Source organism: Nelusetta ayraudi, unplaced genomic scaffold (assembly GCF_046127955.1).
Source record: "Nelusetta ayraudi isolate G7.1 ecotype Tasmania unplaced genomic scaffold, CSIRO-AGI_Nayr_v1 ptg000009l, whole genome shotgun sequence".
In the NCBI taxonomy this organism is placed as follows: domain Eukaryota; kingdom Metazoa; phylum Chordata; class Actinopteri; order Tetraodontiformes; family Monacanthidae; genus Nelusetta; species Nelusetta ayraudi.
The window spans coordinates 112,283-131,065 of NW_027466059.1; the positions used below are offsets into that span (position 1 = coordinate 112,283).

At 43.6% G+C, this 18,783-nt stretch overlaps 3 protein-coding genes and 1 long non-coding RNA gene across 6 annotated transcripts; 2 read left to right on the plus strand and 2 right to left on the minus strand.

The window, feature by feature from the left end:
- Positions 1 to 1,009: 1,009 nt before the first annotated feature.
- On the plus strand, positions 1,010 to 2,287 carry LOC142883857 (leptin-like). The gene is made up of 2 exons (XM_076019137.1): positions 1,010 to 1,188; positions 1,292 to 2,287. Exons 1-2 carry the CDS (start codon positions 1,039 to 1,041, stop codon positions 1,625 to 1,627), a joined length of 486 nt encoding a protein of 161 aa, XP_075875252.1. The 5' UTR covers positions 1,010 to 1,038; the 3' UTR covers positions 1,628 to 2,287.
- Positions 2,288 to 2,641: 354 nt separating this feature from the next.
- rbm28 (RNA binding motif protein 28) lies at positions 2,642 to 8,819 on the minus strand. 3 transcript variants are annotated; one of them, XM_076019133.1, is made up of 20 exons: positions 8,482 to 8,819; positions 8,184 to 8,330; positions 7,989 to 8,095; positions 7,834 to 7,909; positions 7,625 to 7,717; positions 7,467 to 7,538; positions 7,272 to 7,386; positions 6,917 to 7,179; positions 6,760 to 6,826; positions 6,526 to 6,635; positions 6,371 to 6,444; positions 5,909 to 6,041; positions 5,688 to 5,752; positions 5,363 to 5,521; positions 5,039 to 5,188; positions 4,392 to 4,466; positions 4,174 to 4,300; positions 3,926 to 4,064; positions 3,590 to 3,704; positions 2,642 to 2,898 (listed from the first exon to the last, which is right to left on the minus strand). In XM_076019133.1, exons 1-20 carry the CDS (start codon positions 8,597 to 8,599, stop codon positions 2,758 to 2,760), a joined length of 2,346 nt encoding a protein of 781 aa, XP_075875248.1. In that variant the 5' UTR covers positions 8,600 to 8,819; the 3' UTR covers positions 2,642 to 2,757. The 3 variants fall into 3 exon arrangements, with proteins under 3 accessions (XP_075875248.1, XP_075875247.1, XP_075875246.1); XM_076019132.1 differs by having other exon boundaries at positions 3,926 to 4,061; positions 5,909 to 6,044; XM_076019131.1 differs by having other exon boundaries at positions 5,909 to 6,044.
- A 2,305-nt stretch (positions 8,820 to 11,124) lies between these two features.
- On the minus strand, positions 11,125 to 13,315 carry LOC142883852 (transmembrane protein 53-A). The gene is made up of 4 exons (XM_076019129.1): positions 13,124 to 13,315; positions 12,386 to 12,639; positions 11,659 to 11,905; positions 11,125 to 11,505 (listed from the first exon to the last, which is right to left on the minus strand). The coding sequence occupies exons 2-4, from the start codon at positions 12,620 to 12,622 to the stop codon at positions 11,144 to 11,146; spliced, it is 846 nt and encodes a 281-aa protein (XP_075875244.1). The 5' UTR covers positions 12,623 to 12,639; positions 13,124 to 13,315; the 3' UTR covers positions 11,125 to 11,143.
- A 2,294-nt stretch (positions 13,316 to 15,609) lies between these two features.
- Positions 15,610 to 17,628, plus strand: LOC142883849 (uncharacterized). Its single transcript, XR_012926088.1, has 3 exons — positions 15,610 to 15,722; positions 16,824 to 16,994; positions 17,528 to 17,628. It is a non-coding gene; the product is annotated as an uncharacterized LOC142883849 (long non-coding RNA).
- Positions 17,629 to 18,783: the final 1,155 nt, after the last annotated feature.

An 18,783-nucleotide genomic window follows, 5' to 3' on the forward strand; every position in this document is an offset into this window, starting at 1 on the left:
ACCGGGGAAGGTAAGGTCAACTCTCCTCCTCTTCTTCCTCATCCTCTTCCTCTTCGGCATCATCTTAATGTTTCAAGCGTTGATCATCATCGAAAAAAAATCAAAAACTGTTTGTCTCGGCGCAACTTGCCCATCGTGTCCGTTGTGTTGATTCTTGAAGTGCTCCATCTCGTCTTCGAGCGCATCAGTGACAGCCTTTGCTTTGCTCAGTAACGTCTGTTGGAAGCCAGCAGAGCAGAGTGGCAACCAGTGTCGGCGAGTTATCTATGACTAAGTAATCCACTACTGTAATCAAACTACCAGATTTAAGTAACGGAATAATGTAACTGGGATTACTGTGGCAAAAACTTGGTAATTATATCATAATTACCAAGTGACGATTTCGTTACTTTTCCGAAATATTTTGCAAGCCAAAAATGTCTCGTTATCCACAAGTTGCCGACAACTGAAAACAATGATGATGATGATGATGACGACTGATGATGCGGTCATGCATGCAACATCGTTGATATATACGACGACGCATCAAAACATGCATGGTAAAAAACAGCGATTGCGTTCGTAGCTGGAAATGCAAAGAATTTTGTTGTTGTACGTCATGCGCAGAAAACAAGACGTTCTAAACTGTTGCTTTATGTTTTGTTTTTTTTAACTGAAGTAATTAGTAATTAGTAACTGATTACTTATGAGACAAAGTATTTAAAGAAGTAATTAGATTACCTCTCGACAAGTAATCAGTAATCAGTAGTTAGGACTACTTTTATGGAGTAAACCCAACCACACTGGCGGCAACTAATTGCGAGTGACCTTTGGGCCAGTTAGCCGGATGATATACTGTAGATATCGAGAGAGAAAAAAAAAATCACAGGTGTCTCCATCATCAAATATTTGTTGCCGTCAAACAAACAAGACGGGGAAATTACGGGGGTAGAGAGAGAGAGAAAGAGAGAGAGAGAGAGGGGTTGTGCACTCTTTCGCAGTGAACTCAGGTCTGATGTGCATCTTCTCTCTTTTTTTCTTTTTTTCTCCCTGAAGAAAATGGATTGCAGTCTGGCCGTCGCGCTGTCCCTGCTGCAACTTCTGAACGTCGGCACCGCCGCTCCCCTGCCAGGGGACGTGGTGAGGATGAAGGCCAAAGTGAAGTGGATGGCCAATCAGCTGGTGGTCAAGCTGAACAAGGACTTCCAGGTGACCGTGCGGTGAACTTCCCTTTGCTGCGAATCCTTATTATTTCCTTCCTCTGACTCGTGCGCTCTCCTGTCCTCTCCTCTCCTCTCCTCTCCCGCCGCAGTACTCGGTCAGCCTGACGCGCAGCCCCTCGGCGGACGACCTCGGGGGTCCCTCGTCCGTCGCCGCCGTGCTGGACGGCTACAACAGCCTCATCTCCGACACGCTCTCCGGGGTCACTCAGGTCAAAACCGAGATCTCGGCCCTGACCGGCTACCTGGACCACTGGAGCCAGAGCAACTGCAAGGAGCAGCGGCCCAAGCTGCACGTGCCGGAGCCCCTGCAGGAGCTGCAGAGCCGCAAGGAGCTGGTGCTGACGGTCAGCATCGAGGCTCTGATGAGGGTGAAGGAGTTCCTGGACCTGCTGCTGAAGAACCTGGAGTGTCTTGAGACTTGCTGAAGGACACGTTTGTAAGTGGGCCAGCGCGGAGTGTTTTATTTTGGGTCCGCATCAGCGATTTTTATTTTTGTATAGAGTGTTTGAAAGTATTCTATTCTAGAAAATGCACTTATTTATATAAACATGTATTTATTTAAGCGTTGTTTATACAAAAAAAAAGAAAAAAAAAAGATGTCTTTTATTTTAAAACAACTGTTGATACCAAAAAAAATATATATAAAAAAAAATTCTTGAGGATGAATTGCAGTCGCTGTTCCGCAGGTCTGGACACAAACGGACTTTTGTTTTTACACCAACAAAAAAAAAAAAAAAGCAAAAAAAAAAACCTAAAATCTTGTTACGTAATTGTCTAATCGGAAGCGAACAGCTGGCGCGAGAGTTCGGCTCTCAGTCAGGTGTTCAGCAGGACTGATTGACACGCAATGTCATCCCAAGAAGCACCCACACTTGCCAAGACCAACACAGGTGTGTTTGCGTGGGAACGCAAGGACAGAAAAGGGTCCAAAGTGCGAACTCCACTTCAGCGCAGCGTCACCCCAGTGCTTCCAAAACGGCTATTTATAAATCCTCGGATGAGACTTTGTTTTATTTTTGTACAGCCGACTGTTTTTACATTATTGCCGATGGACCGAAAGAACGAATAAAGAGTTGAAACATGAAGCGTTTCGTGTCGTGTTGTACGGTGAGACGGGGGGGGGGGGGATCATCTCTAGCCCCATTTCCCCACCCCCACAAGTGAGTGGGAAGTGTTTGTCCACAGCTATCGACTTTGCGGCTGATAACCGACGTCGGGGGGGAACAACAAAATCCCTGCTGCGATCAGCATCAGGGCAAGACCGAGAGCAAGCGTGTGTGTGTGTGTGTGTGTGTGTGTGTGTGTGTGTGTGTGTGTGTGTGTGTGTGTGTGTGTGTTGTCATGAAAGGAAAAAAAAAACAACTAAAAAAACAAACCGGTAATGTGGCAGGGGCAACACAAACACGTACAGACGATGAATCAAATGAATCAGGGGAAAGTTATTCACTGCGTACAAACATGTTTATGATAAAATGCCAAAGACAATGTCAAAAGTTCAGGTCAGTCTCTCTACAGCACAATAATAAAAATAAACGCCCAACCGGCACGGACGTCGCTAAGAGTCGAACCACTTGTTTCTCTTCATGGGTGCGTTTCTGCCGCCGGAGCTCAGCAGCTTCTTCTTGTACTGCTCCACCAGGCTGTCGAAGCGGTCGCTGTCGCGCCTCTTGGGCTGCTTCTTCGCCACTGGGCCTTTCTGAAAAAACAAACAAACACCAAATCGAAGACGGTCCTGAGATGTTTACGCTTTAGCAAAAAAAAAAAGAATTGCTATTTTTTTATGTTTTGCAGAACCTGACAATGTGGAAATTTAGCAGCTTTATTAGCTAAAGAAAAGCTCCCGATCGGCACCCAAACTGAGCTGCTGCCTTTTATTTTCCAAGTACTGCATGTTTACAATTGAACTGGATTGAATCTGAGTTTATTTCTCAGGGCGTTTTAAATAGAATCCAGCTTCCTCCACTGTCCTGCAGCAAAAGTTGCGTACGCAGCGGGGATGCACTCGCTCCCCTGACCGGGAACAGTTCCGAGCGGCCCACACAGTCCAGGATGAATCAGCTTTGCTGGTGTAAACTAATGTTGCCATTGCCGATCACTTTGCTTTTTAAAGAGCAGCTTCCCACAGGAACCTAACGAGGTTCTGCCGACTCAGGACAAAGCCGACGGGGCCGTGAAAAAAAACAGAACACGGCTACAAAGAGAATTTATTTCTTGTCAACAAACAAGCAAACCGAAACCATTAGGGTCCTGCTGCGGCCCCTGCGGCGCTCCTCGGTTCTCTTTCAAGATAAAAGCATCGCCGGGGCATCGAGTTGGGCTGTTTGCACTCGTCGGCCCCGGCGCTGATCAGAAGTGACAAGGCCGCCCGCGCAAAGCGTGTCGCTCACCTGGTTTCTGGGTTGCATGGGCTTTTCCATCTGCTGCCGTGGCCGGTCCCTCCTCTGCGAACCAGGTTTCGCTCGTTTGGCCGGCGGAGCCTTTTGTTTCCCCTTGTCGCGCATTCTGCAAGAGACGAAATCCGTCGTTAAATATAGCGGAGAAAAGTGCTTCCAGAAGTCCGACTGGGACGGGTCGAGGCTGAACTTGATTGAACAGTGGGGATGCAAGAGTGACAATCGTCTAATTTTCGTTTGAATGTTAAAACAGGGGTGGAAGGATCAGGATCAGACATCATCATCATCATCAAGTAGTGAATGTGTTTAGAGAGCCACGCAACAGCGTACCGGATCTTTGGGCCGCGGTGGGATGGGAAAGCCAGGACCTTCCGCCGTTTCTTCCCGTCCTGCAGCTCCACGTGCTCCACCTCCGGCTTGGTCTTGAAGCCGGAGTAGCCGCCCTCTCGCTTCTGAGCCCGAGGCGCTGCTGGAAAAGCACGTGGGGTGTGAGATGACTTCTCCGCAGCACTTACACTGTCCCGCACTGTCACTAACAAAATAAAAGACAAGTAAAAAGAAACGTAATAATTTCCCACCTTTTTCCTTTCCTTGCTGCCCTGGCGAGGCCTGCGCTTTCTTGCCGCCTTTCTCCGGCCTGTCTGCAACTCCGGCGGCTTGCGACTGTCTCGCTCCCTTATTGAAGTGGTGATCTTTGGAAAACTCCTTCAAAAACATGAACGCAGGGTTACTTCACAAAAAAAAAAAAAAAACAACTGAAATAACACATGAAACGTACTGGTGCAAATAAACAGACCTTGTTCTTTTGCATTCGCAGCTCTTTTATCTTGAGTTTTCTTGAATCTTCCAGGGAGAATTCCACAATAGGTCTCTGGGAGGTGACACAAAGAACGCAGTTGTGGCAAAAACACCTTAATAAAAACACATTTCAAAATCCTAAACAAGATCCATCCTGTGGCAGAATTAAAGAAGTAAACCCTCCTCCACTGGATTTATAGACAAATTTAAATTGTTTTTCTCGCGTCTCAAAAAAGTAGAAAATAACAGGAACGCTAGGAAAATAAGTCTGGACATTGCTCGCAACTTGTTATTCTAATTTAAAAAAAAACAAAAAAAACTGTCCTTACACTTCATTATGTGAATTTAAGTGCCTTATTTACATTGTAATTCATATGTGCCTCTTAATTTTTTACAGTACTTTGTTTTTTGTTTCCCCTTATTTGTTCTATTGTATTTAATTTGATCTGTGTTCATTGTCTGTCTTGAGAGTCTGTACTTATACTGTACTCATATTTTAAATAAAGTTCATTAAAAAAAAAAAAAAACATAAATAAACAAGTAATTGTGACAGAGGAAATGTTCTTTTTGCGTGCCAAACTAGGTCAACGTCAGAGGGACCGTGGTTGGAGAACGCGGTCGACGGTTCCCGTCGGTGATTCGCACCTTGCCGGGTCCGAAGATGTCGGGGTTGTTGTTGAGGTGGCGCAGCGTGCTCAGCGCGTGCTCGTGCTGCTGGAACTGGACGAAGCCGTAACCCAACGACTGTCCCATCACCTGGTTCTTCACCGGCTTCTTGTCGTACATCACCCGACACTGAGAGGGGGCGAGGAAGTCATTGCGTGAGGGGGGGAAAAAAAGTAACAATGACACCCCCTAGTGGGCGAACAAGGCAAGGTTTTTTTTTTGTTTGGTTTGTTTTTTTCAAATGTTTTATGTTTTACTTGGGTGAAAATAGTTGTTGACGACGCCGCACCGACGGCTTCTCACCTCAACAATGCGGACTCCCTTCGTCTCTTTCACCGCTGCGAGGCAGACGGCTCGGAGTTTCTTGTTGTCCACAAACTTGGGGAGATTGTGGACACACAGGCGAGTCTTCGAGACGTACACATTTATGTCCCGAAGTTTTGTCCTTTTCAAATCTTCAAACTAATTTGAAAGAGAGAGGGAGAGAGAGAGAGAGAGAGAGAGAGAGAGAGCGAGAGAGAGAGAGTGAGAGAGAGAGAGAGAGAATGTGCATCGCCATTAAAAAGGCCAAATGAAATATTATCATCACGTGAGATAATTATGGGATAGACGCAGAGAAGCTGCTCACTCTTGCTCTTTTGGCCTTGTCTGCCTCAGAAACCCCCTCTGCAGCGCTGGTGCCAGCTCGGATCACTGAGTGAAAAGAAGCAAATCATTCCAAAATTCCACCTATGACAAGAAGAACAACCTGGCGTAGCTTAAAAAAGGTTTTCAATTGCACCCATTTCTTGTCTAATAATACTGACATTGAATAATTCTGTGCCTGTCAAACAGACCGGCATTACTTACATCCCTCTCGAGCCAGGTACAGGTTCCTGGTCCCGGTTTCTACTTTGACTTTGTTCACTTTGAGCTTGGTGGCATCTTCCTTGCTCACGGCCAGCACAATGAACAGCTTCCTTCCATCCAATCGGATTCCACCCTGCTGCATCAAAACGCATAAAGATAACGAACGACGATTGGATGACTTTATTTTGGTTACAATAAAGCAGAAACGAAAAGGAAAAGTTTAACATAAAATGTCATGATATGTAACCGAAAAAGGAACCGGCTGAAGCCCAAGGCTTATTTCTGCCTATCCTGTGCCAGCCATAAGTTTAAATAATCACGGATAAACCCGAACATTCATAATAAGGAAGAAAAAAAAATGAATTGCACTGACATTCAACAAAAGATGTTACAGTGAGGAAGTGTCGGGGAAAAAAAACAGATGTCGTTGCAGTTCAATATTCACACAGGAGTTTGCGTTACCTGCGACTCCTCCTGGGAAGCTGCTATGCACGCCTCTGCCGCCTCTTTGGTCTTAAACTGAGCAAACGCACAACCTGGAGACACGACAGAGAAAAGCGGCTCGGATCATCAGAGTCGGTGAGAGGCGGAATCTCGCTGAGAAACTGCCGACTGACCTTTCGAATGATCCGTTTCGGGGTGCATTACGATCTTAGAATAGTTAAGGTCCCCGTATTTTTGGAGGGCTTCCTTCAGGCCTTCTTCCTCTGTGTCGAAGGACAGGTTCCTAAAAGGGACCAGAGGAAAAGAAGCAATTCAGGATTAAAGGAGACTGCAAATTTTCTTTAGGTATAAAAGCACTTTAAGGACAAAGCTAAACAAAGCTATTCATTGCCAGAAATACGGCGAACCTGATGAAAACTGTTCGGCCCTGGTTGACATCTGAGGGAAGAGGTTTCTTCGTGGCTTTGTTTCCACCTGGGGAGAAAAGCAGCAGCATGAATGCACTGTAGGATTCTTATATGAGAGCAAACGGTTTCTATGACACTGAATCTTCAGAAAACCAACCAGATTTGTCCTCTTCGTCATCCTCATATTCCTCCTCCTCCTCCTCATCATCCTCATCATCATCCTCCTCCTCGTCGTCGTCGTCGTCGTCGTCACTTCCAACCTCATCATCCCCATCATCATTTGAACCACTGCCGCTCTGATCGTCTTCTTCTTCTTCTTCTTCCTCCTCATCCGTGCCTTCATCCTCATCCTCGCTGCCTTCTTCCTCCTCATCTGAATGGGATTCTTTCACCTGCTGCACGGCTGCTTTGGAGGCAACCCTGTTGAAAGTTGAAAGAGTAAAGTTCATTAACTAGCCCATAAAAAAAACAGAAGTGGGGTTTTAGCCTTGCTGCATATTTAAGCTTCTGACTTTTTCTTCTGAGGTGCTGCTGGTTTCTGTGCTTCCTCCTCCTCCTCCTCCTCATCATCGTCGTCGTCGCTGTCTGACTGTTCTGCAGTTTTCTCTGCCGGGACCTCCTTGTTTCCTGGAAGTCGGGCAAAGCTGTCTTTAACATATCCTCTAATGCAGACATGCTTTCTTTTCCCCTATGAATCCTAATATTACCTGCGCTTGACGGTGACTGCGTAGCCAAGAAGCGATCCTTGGGCACGGCCCAGTCAACTGCAACCTGCCGACCTGTGGACAGCACGAGAACATTTTTCAGTGTGAAACGTGCACGGCGTGGCGTGCACAGCGTTTCTCTTCCAGTGAAGAGCTTTTACCCTTAATCTCCTTCATGTTGAGGGCGTTCAGGGCTTTTCCTGCTCCGGACATGTTTTTGAACAGGACAAATGCAAATCCTCTCATCTTCCCATCTGTGATACGGAAAAGTCAGAGCAATAAATCATTTTTAAATCGAGGTAAAAGTGACCACAAAACGTCAACATTGATCAATCGCAGTGAGAAAATGTACAGATATGTATGCACTTACCAGGTTTCAGGGGAATATTGACCTCCAGAATTTCCCCAAATTTGGAGCAAACGTTCTTCAGGTCATCCTCGGAGCACTAAAACACACGCCATGTCATACACAGCACTGTAAGGGAGGTAAACTTTGTGGTTGGTGCGTTCGGTGTGAAGTCATACCTGAAAACTGAGGTTCCTGATGATGAGCCTCGATTTTAGTTTGTTTTTCCTCGAGCCTGTGAAGCTCTCCTTATTTGTTTTGTCTGCTGCTGGTGTCTCTTTAGGGCCTGTTTCATTCAATTAAAATTTCACAAGCTCAGTTATCAATACACAGTGACAAAAAGTACACACCGGTCAACAAGGCTTAGCTCTCACCTGTTTTCTTTTGGTCCTGCTGCTTCTTCTTTGCGACACTGACTGAGATCCTCTGGCCGTCATAATCTTTTATCTCCTTCAAGGCTCGCTGCGAGTCCTCCGCCATCGAGTACGTCACATAACCGAAGCCCCGGCATTTTTCGGCGTCTGGTTTGCAATGACGAAACAACAACCAACAATCTTGTTTAAAGTGGTACAGATTCGCAGTAAATGATGGAGCGCCAATTCATTTTTTTTGTGTGTGTGTTTGTTTGTTTAGATGCGAAACCTTGCGGGGACAAGAATCGAGAACGCTCACCTTTTTGTCTCACCACGAAGCATTGTTTAACCGGACCGATTTCTGAGAATATCTCAGCCAGTCGTTCATTCGAGGCCGTAGCTGGCAGCCCGTTGACGAACAGGGTCTGGGCTGGCATGACTGCCTGCTGCCTGCCGCGGCTGCTTTACTAACGACTCACAAACGAATGACTACTTGTAACAGCACGACAACGCCGGGTAACGTAAAACTACTTCCGAATGCCGGGACTAGACCAATAAATGCTTCTAACAGAGTCGCGGAATTGCACGACGAAATGTGAGCTTAAGTCGCATGTTTACATATGTGCGCCGCCATCTTGAATATCTCGACGGAAGCACGAGTTCTAGTTGGAACGCGGAAGAAAACTATTTGCGACTGCCACCTGTCGCTTCGGGGTGGAACACACGGACACGAGGTGCCGTTCTCCACAGTCCGCAGGTCGTAGGCTCACACAAATCGTAATGAAACAAATCTCTTTCCATATGGACTAAATTGAATCAGGTTGTGGCTAAACAAAAAAGCCCATCCTTAATACATCATAGAATTCATTAATTAATTAACATAGCACTTTTAAAAACAGAGGGCCGTGACATGTAGAATAAGATTTTTAGTTGTTGTTGTTATTGTTGTTTTTGTTTTAATCCAAATGTCAATGTTGGCATAGAATATTCAGAGCGATAAATAATTGAAATTAATTCAGTGTGTTATGGGTTCAGCCAATTGTTCAAAATCCAAAAACAATTTAAGTGTTAAGTGTTGCCAGGCTAACGTAGCCTGGGCAGACTAACTGCAGGAGTAGTGTGAAGTCTCATATACAAACCTTCATGTAAAAAAAAAAAAAAGAAATACAGGCAGATACGTTTTCATCAAAACTAAAAAAAGAAAGTTGAGTCACGGACTGAATACAAACTGTGAATCTTTAATGCATAAATTACATTCACATCAAGAAAAAAAATAACAATTTACTTACATTTTTTCAGTTCCTATTTTTTCTTGTTGAGAAAAGTATGGGCGGACTCAGATCAGATTACACCACTGCTTTTCGACATATGAATAAAATGCCGTGAGTTAAATGAGAACAGTATACTTTTGAAGGCACGGTTAGCATCGAAGTAACAAACACCCTCTGCAGCGTTTCATTTATTTGAACAGGCAATGAAACAAGAGCATATAACAATTAAACTGCAAGCAAACATCAATGGCATTTAAGTCATGGTTACTTTGGTTACCTTTGTTTATCACAAATATATAAGATAAATAATGAAGGCTGCTCTCTCTCATAACGTAGTGCACACAAAACAGGTACTTTAAACTGCTGCAATGGAGAATGCCAAAGGCGAACGTGAAACATCATGTTCAAATTGCAAAATTCACTGATATTAATCTCCAGTTTCATTTCCTTACTTCACCTGCCAGACAAAGTGTCATTTGTTTAAACAGAGTGCTTAAGCAAATAAGGCAACAGTCGTATATGTCAAAGGGATAACAGTCAACTGTGGAAGGAAATACTTTAAGAATAGACACACCCAATGAAATAATGGAGTTCCACAAGAATCAGAACAAGAAAAACGGCAGATGGCTGTCAGGCTCTGGGAATCAGACACGCTCCTGCTTCGATTCAACTTTGTTCAGACTTACAGTACAGTTACAAATGCTGGCTGCATGAAAAAAAAGACATTAAAGAATTTGCAATTGGAACAATTTCTCCACCGAGGAAAGGACACTAGTGGTGGGATATCCGCTGTTTTAAGAGTAATGTGCAATAAAGTACTTAACAAAGCCGTAAACTTCCACCCGCCTTCTTGTAAACCTTTTGAAGCCGCACCTGACAGGCATCCTCGAGATGCGGGTGCTTCATGTTCACATTCGTTTGCAAACAGGCTTCTGCAAAATCAAGTTTTTAGTTTTACTTCAACGTAATAAGGTAACAAAATCTCTGCATGTAATAGAGGTGTGACAGTGAGGGACGGTCTAAATCTATTACTGTTTGGGTAGTGAAACATCAACTATTAGCTGTGTTACTCTCTGCTTTCTTGCAAAAATAAACTATTTCAAGAAAATTCTACAGACATACAACCACATTCACACTGTTTAACTCCCAACTTCCTTTCCATTGCTTTTGCTGTATGTACCTTAGAGCAGGAACAAAAGGAGCTGTGAAGTAAAACCTTTGGTTGAAAGAAGTGAATGTGATTGTTCTTTTTTTTAAAAAAAATGTACTGGATGGTGCAAATGCAATTGACATCTTTTATAATGGTCTTAGAAAATATAGACTGAGCCGAAAGTTTCTGTTCTCTGAAAAAAAAATAAAAAAAATACAGTTTTGCAATCCTATTACCGTCACACCACATAGAAACATCTTACTGTCATCTTCACTGCAGTGTATTCTGGTGCATAAAATGTTCCTGACTGAAGTAGTACAAAATCTGCATAACATTGGAGTCTTTATCAGTAAGCACATGATGTCATTCGTGTCATGTCCTTAAACGGCTGATAGCTGCACACTCTGCTCGATATCACCGAGTTCGTCCAGCCTAAAAACATGAACCTTCATATCTTTAAAATCTGATAACCAGGCGTTAAAATCTTCCAGAACCTACATTTGCTCACTCACTGTACAAAGACCAAAGGGTTAGGGGTTAGCTTAGGTTACCAAAGGGAATTACATTTTTGCCTTCAGGGGGAGGACGTGAAGTGAAGTTATGAAATGGTTTAGTGTGGCTAGATACTCCTGCGGGTGCCTCTTGAGGTGACCTGCATGAGTGGAGTCCTCCCACTTCTTCGCCGTCACCTCTACGCCGTGCTTACGCAAGTGGTCGACGAGTTCCTCCATAGCTCGCGGGTCACTCATGGCATCGTTCTCACAGTAGAAGAAGAGGGCAGGGGCAGTGACAGGGGAGCTCCGAAAGGCACCGATGCCCGTGTTGAAGTGGTCCACGGTGTGCCGTCTGAAGACGCTAAAGTAGAGCAAGCTCACTTTTCTGATCAGCATCTCCCACTGTGGAAACACAGTCTTCCCAAGTCCTAGAAAAAGGGGGGAAAAAAACAGCTTGTCAATTTAGAATCACATGTATTTGTACATTAGAATAGAACAGAACAGAATAGAATGATAATAATAATAATAATATTAATAATATTAATAATAATAATAACAATAACAATACAATTCAAACTGACCTTTAGCCATAACTTCCAGAGATCCAACTACCAAGCTATCGTAAACTTGGCCTTTGATTCTCTGTATGAGCCCCTGGTATTTCAGTGTGTCCTGGGACACATGCACCAGCAGCTGAGCAAATGTGAAGCCTCCAATAGAGAAGGCGTGGACAAGCAGAGGGCGGGAGGCGAACTGGTCACTCTGGAGCAGCTCCAGCAACGTCTTGCTGCGTTCGAGTCCCCAGCGAGGCCAAAGGAACTCTTTGACCTTTCGGTGAAACAAACACAATGCTCTTGTTTGCCTTTCGGGACTCAATCCAATTCTTAAAAAAAAAAAAAAAAAAAAAAACTTGACTTCTGCGAGAAATGGGAATGCGACAGTTGGTCCTGAAAAGCTTTGGAATCGCCCTTGTGATGACCAACAGTTTTATCTGCTATTGTAAACACGTGGACTGGGGTCATTCAAATACATGTGGACGAACCACAGACAGCGACATCAGACAGATGTGATATTGAAGATAAAAAAAAATCCTCCATGGTTAGTAGGGATTTTTACATCTCTGAAATCAGAAACAGAGTAGACTGCATGCTTTGTGTCCGTTCATAACCAGCAACAACAGAAATACTTCAAACGGACGAGATTAGCATGGCTACGTTTGGACATCATGACCCCCAAAAGAGTGAAAACTAGGGTAGGAAGTTCGACAAAGTTTTATTTTATTTTATCATTATTTTTTTTTAGACTCACCTCACTCTCGACTACGAGCACGTCTAAGCCAGTCCGGAAGTAGATGTCACAGTACTTGGCGATAGCTTGAGGACGCGAGCCATACCACGGCAGCATGAGCATCAGGGGTCGATGCTCGCCGGATCCGTGACTTGGCCAGCCGGCAGTCGTGCTCGCCAAGTTATTCGTGTAGAAGGTGACGTTGTTGCTGAGGCGGTGGGCAGTGATGCCGAGTCTCAAGGCTGTCCTGCCGTGCATGGTCGCTTTCAAGGGCTCTCCAAAAAAAAAAAATGACAACACGACCTTCTGCAAATGGAGCCCCCCGCGCCCCCCCAAAAAAGAAAGAAAAGAAGACAAGGGATTCACGAGAAAGAATTCTGTCTGAGAGGAACTACAATCCAATCTGTCGATAGCGAAGGAGAGAAATGCCCCCCCATCCCCCAAAGGAACAAAGGTAGCGTAGGTTATCCTCATGCATAACCATAAGCCGACCTTGAGTTTTCCTTTTAATGCCGTTAACAAACTCACGGTGACGTTGTCTGGTTTTGAAACTTAACACGAAACGAGGCGAAGACAACAAAAAACAAATTGGGAAAAGAAAGCCAAAGTTAGAGGTGACTTTCTTCGTGGGTTAACTTGTTTTCCTCACGGCCGCCTAAACAAACACCCGGGAATAAACAACTTGACAGAAACTTGGTGAACATGAAGCTTCTACCATTCAAAGTGTTAAGTAACATTTGACCGTGTGAAGCAACTGACCTTTAGAAGAGCACGAAAGAGATGCTTGCGATAAAAAGTTCCCCTCCCCGGAAACTCTTGTATGAAAAAAAAAAAAAAACTACAACGTTTCACGTGACATTAGCTCCTTCAAATGAGGTGGCATTGTTTGTGTTTGTCATCTGTGAAGCGGCGCGACCGTCGCCGTGCTTCTTCTTCTTCTTCTTCTTCTTCATTGCTGTCTTCCCCTCGTCTCAATTCCGAGCTATGTCCAGGTCTATACTGCCCTCCAACGGCCATATGCACCAGTTTCCGGCGTACCGAGAGGACCAGACTACATATAATACTTATGGTATAATTAATTTTCCCCACAGTGGGTGTATTATTTACCTGAAAACCGTCATATTTTGTTCTTTCAGTTGATTTTATTATTTACTATTAACTATTATTTGCTATTTAGCATGCTGACTCAGTGCAATTCCGTTTGAGCCAGTGAACAAACTGATAAAAAAAACAAAAAAAACAAACACCAACTGTCAAACGGTCATCATGCGATTAAAGGTCATTCCCTGTTAGACTTAAGCTAATGTAGTCTATATTGCACATTGCAACCAATGTTAGTCAACAGTCAGTCAAGTTTCTTTTTTTTTAAAAAAAAGTGTGGAAACGTCTCAGGTCAACAGCAACCCAATCATTGATTCTTCATTCAGATTGACTCACTTCAGTTTATCAGAGGTGCGCAGTGATTCTTTTGCCTCAGTGCTGAAGTCCAACTTCTCTCCTCTCTGACAGCTTGACCTGAGTTGGAATAATCTGCAGAATTCACAAGTGAAGCTGCTGAGTCCTGACAGTAAACTGGAGACTCTGAAGTCACTCCACTCTGTTTAATCTTTGAAATTGAACAATTCATCAATCGACCGTTGTCTTCGTCACCATAAAGGCCTTGTGTTTCTGTGTGAAATGCTTGTTTCTCTCTCTCTCTCTCTCTCTCTCTCTCTCTCTCTCTCTCTCTCTCTCTCTCTCTCTCTGTCTCTCTCTCTCTCTCTCTCTCTCTCTCTCTCTCTCTTCTTACCTGGCACCAACTGTTGTCGTGTTGGAGACACTTTGGCCCCCACTGACAGGCAGCAACATGCACTTGCTCCTCTGCCAGTTACAACACAGTGTTGTAACTTACAGTCACTGTGCCCTTTTGGACGAAAGGTATATGTCTGTTGAAACCCAGCCATGGCTTCACAGGAGCTACGCAGCCCGCCACTCAGACGGGCCTCCAACCAGGCCTACAGTCATTACAAGAATTTCACCCATCGGGACGCACTTCTTTGTTTTTGCTATCAAAACGTTCATGCCCCAGTTCTCAGGGAAAGGAAAGTCAGATTTTATTCGGAATATTGTGCACTCTGCCTCTGTGAGGCAGATGCAATTTGACAGGCAAAACTTTGTGTACAGTATGTCAGTCAAACTTCCTTTCAATAGGGGGCAGCAAATCCCTTCAGTTGAATTGACTGCACAAAGTTAACTTACAAGGCAATATTTATTCATTTCACTTTCAATATCCATGAGCAAAATTTACAAAAAAAAAAAAGCATGGTATATAAGCTAATCACTTACTTAGCATGTGCAGATATCAATGGCCCTTTTAAGCACTTTTCTATCATTATATGAAGCTCTAAAATGATTTACAATTGAGGCCAATAATTTTGACACTGACGTCTACTTCCTTGAACGTTTTACCCACTTTTCAGCAACAGTAAATACTTTTGGAAGCACCGCTCTTATTAAAGTGAATGGTGTGGTTGGCCAAAAGCAACTGCAAAACCAAGGCTGTAATTTGAAGTTTTCCTACTATGAGCAGGCTCTACATATTATTCTAATGAGTATATTTTCAAATGATGCTATTTTTCAACAGGAATAATGTGCAAACAATGCACACATGAATGCAACAAAGCAAAATATGTGTGCTCACACTGAAACGAAACTTACCAAAGTTGATTCGAGACTGATATGAAATCATGTATCCTATCCTATCCAAATCTTGCAGCAGCAGTCAGTTTCCGTTTTGGTTAATCTCGGTCCGCGGTGAATAACTTATGATGTTTTTGGCCGTTACAGTGATACAGTATATCATTGTAATGTTTATTCTCTATTCAGATTGAGGGACTGCAGGTTGTCAGAGATCAGCTGCGAATCTGTGGCCTCAGCTAAGAAGTGCAACCCTTCCACTCTCACAGAACTGGACCTCAGTCAGAACAAATTGCAGGATTCAGGTGTGAAGCTGTTGAGGGAGTTCCTGCAGAGCCCAAACTGCAAACGGGAGACTCTGGTGTAAGTGCATGCTGCTCGTATCGCACACCTTCCTACCTGCTCATAAATGTTCATATAGAAATCTGATAAATCTGTTAGAGGAATTATTATAGTATATATTAGTTATCTTCTGACATTGTTTGCATATTATTTTTTGTCTGTCAGTCACTTTTCTTCTCTCTCATTTCTTGATTTGAGAAACAAAATTGCTTCCACACCTCATAATTAACCTCTCTTATCTCAAAGAGTTGGACTTAGGTGAAAACAAGCTGAAGGATTCAGGTGTGAAGCTGCTGAGTGGTTTACTGCAGAGTCCAAACTGTAAACTGGAGACTCTGAGGTCAGTCAACCATCTTTATTTATCTATTTATTTATTTCAATGTACTTATTTAGGAAGCACTGGGATGCACCCTCAGGAGTGTATCCTGGGGTCTTTGGGTGTTTTGGGTCTTTTCGAGCATCTCGCCCAGGTGACCCAGCCTGGATGAATAGTCCCAGACTTGCATACCAGCAGCAGTAAACCGTTGGGCCTTCCTCTTCGTCCAGAGGAGGCTCTCTCTTCAGCATTAATTGTGGATGTGGAAGTCTTCTTCTTAGCCAGGCCCACAGCTTGGTGAAGACTCTGCAAAAGTGACCCGAATCCCTGACAACCCACCTCCATAGCCTTGCATCTGGTGACCCACCCTTGCCTCCTGCACTCCTCTCATGGTACTTTGCAGGTTTCTGCTCTTGAGCTTCTTCCATGTGCCCCTCCCCCTCCCCCCACCCAGGGTAGGGTGAGCTCCACCATGATCACTTGCTTGGTGGGATTGGAAATTGGGATCCTCTTGAACACGCAGCGCACAATTGTGTGTCATTGCCAGGCTTGGTAGGCCATCGTGCGCCGCTTGGATCAGGAAACAGACTCGATTGTCGTCTGCTCACATGATGTTATCCCAGGTGATCCTTCGCTGCTCTGCAGATTCCCCTTTTTGTCCAGAAGAGAAGACGTTGCCTTCCTTTGCCTTGTGACTTTGAGAATCTGAGCCAGGGTCAAATGGCCTAGACTTGCGCCGCTGGCCTCTGGCACATTCCCCACCAATTCTCTCTGTCTCAGCTGATTACGGCTGCCGATACCTTGGGTCTCCCTTGAATATCTGTACAGTAGTGCCTTCCTTTTCCATGACACCGTGACCTCATGTACTAGCAGCGGCCACAGGATCTTGGATAGGATGCAGTGTTGGTAAATCCAGGCTCTGAATCTTCCTGGTAGACAAGACTTCTCAGCCTCTCATTGCAACTCTGAGCTCTTTACTGGTTCTTCACTGGATATTGATGATCACTAAACAATTCATTATTTTTTTTGTACACTCTAATCAATCATTTTTACACAGAGACTGAACATTAAATGTATCAGATTGTGTATTTGCCTCTACCTCATTTATTCTTTTACTCTATTCAGATTGAAATCCTGCAGTTTGTCAGAGGTCAGCTGTGAATCTCTGGCCTCAGCTCTGAAGTTCAACCCCTCCCTCATAGAACTGGACCTGCGTAAGAACAATCTGCAGGATTCAGGAGTGAAGCCACTGAGGGATTTTCTGAAGAGTCCAAACTGTAAACTTGAGAGTCTGAGGTCAGTAAAGGTTTGGAATCAGATGATGATGGTTGAGGTAGAACGTGCAAAATTTGGAATGACTTATTTAATATACTATCCATATGTGTGTGAAGTTGTATAATTACTGCAAAATAACAGTAGTTTGGTCTTCCTACCGCTGCACTTTGCCTTGCACTCCCCTATTTGTAAGGCAGCAGGATGGACAATACAGCCTAAGAGCAGGTTTCATTGTTTTCAGGTTCACATCATTCTCGAAAAATCAAATACTATGACAAATTATTATTCAATGTCATTGAAATGCAGTGGAATATTTTGTGTAGACAGAAATATAGGAATGACAGAAACATGTAACCTACATTTACAATTCACTAAGTCCCTTTTGCCAATGTGAATGACATAGCAATTTATTTAAACCTTTCATGACATGTCTTACACACATACATATTTTACAGATCATCAGCAAATCCGTCATCTGAACTAACAGCGAACATGATGCGTTCAAGAGCTGAGTTCTGAGTTGTGACTTCCACTGTCTCCTCTTCTCTCTTCAGATGGAGGTGATGTGTTCACGTTCAGTTGGTCCTAATGCACCAGCAGCTTGTGAGTCGGACAGCTCAAAGTCGGCAACGCGGGTGCGGTGTAAAAATGTAAAATGAAAAGACATTCATCCAGTTATTTGCACTTTAAATGTGTTTTCCCGTTAGCGTAACCAGTTTTACCGAGAAGAGACGTGTGGTGAGGCCACATCCCGCTGTGCCTCTCGGTAGATTGCACTATGACTCGTTAACTGTGCTGGCGTGCTCTGCAGTGAGACCGTATTTCTGTCTGTCTGTATGTCGCTAATAAAATGTTTACAGAGACTTTTGCGATATGAGCTAAATTTCCAATGTGCAGTGTTTTTTTTTGTCAGCAACTGTATGGGTGTTACTAGTTTCTTGTGCTGAGTGATCATAAAACAGCTGCGAAGAGCCACTCATTTCTCCTACCTCATGGTAGGGGGCGCCCCTTATCCCAACTCGGCTACAGTCAGTGACAAAGTTGCTTCAGCTAATGCTAACTGTTCCAGTTACTACGGCATCGGTGTAGGGTTCATATGTTTGTAAATCTGATTGTGATGAAGTCAGTGCCTCACCAGCCATGAACCCCGCATATCACTGATCTCTACTGACTGTCAGGCCCTCGGTAGAGGCCACTTCATCCTTTGTGTGTCTTCCTGTTAATGATGGACACAGTCCACAAAGACACGCTAACACTCCACCTCCTCCTTTTGCGGGACCATCCATCTACTCCACCTGCACCCTAGAATGTTTGCGTCATCTCATGCACATGATCAGCAGATTGTATATTTATCAATTTCAGATTTAGTTTTTGACTGCATAATTGCTGATATTCAAAAAAGTTTTTTTTATACCCTCTGTTCTTAATAATTCTGACAACTTTACTTTAAGTGAATTTGAATAGATTGCTTCATCATTATTGGTCAGATTCAGTCATTATTTTTTCAATGTATCTCATGTGAACTACATCATCTGAACCATCTTAAGAGTTCAAGTCTATTCAAAAGCAATATGCAGGTAATATTGTGACTGATTGTGATTATTTTTTAGTTTTGTAATAAAAAAAATCTTAATAAAAATATTATATATTTTATGTTATATATATTATATCTTATAAGACATGATGTTAATACTCTGTACAAATAAGGTATGTTTAATTTAATGTAATATAATTTAATGTAATTTCTATGTAAATATGTTATGTATAGGTTAATATTTTTTATAGACAATATGTGACACAGTGACTCCAA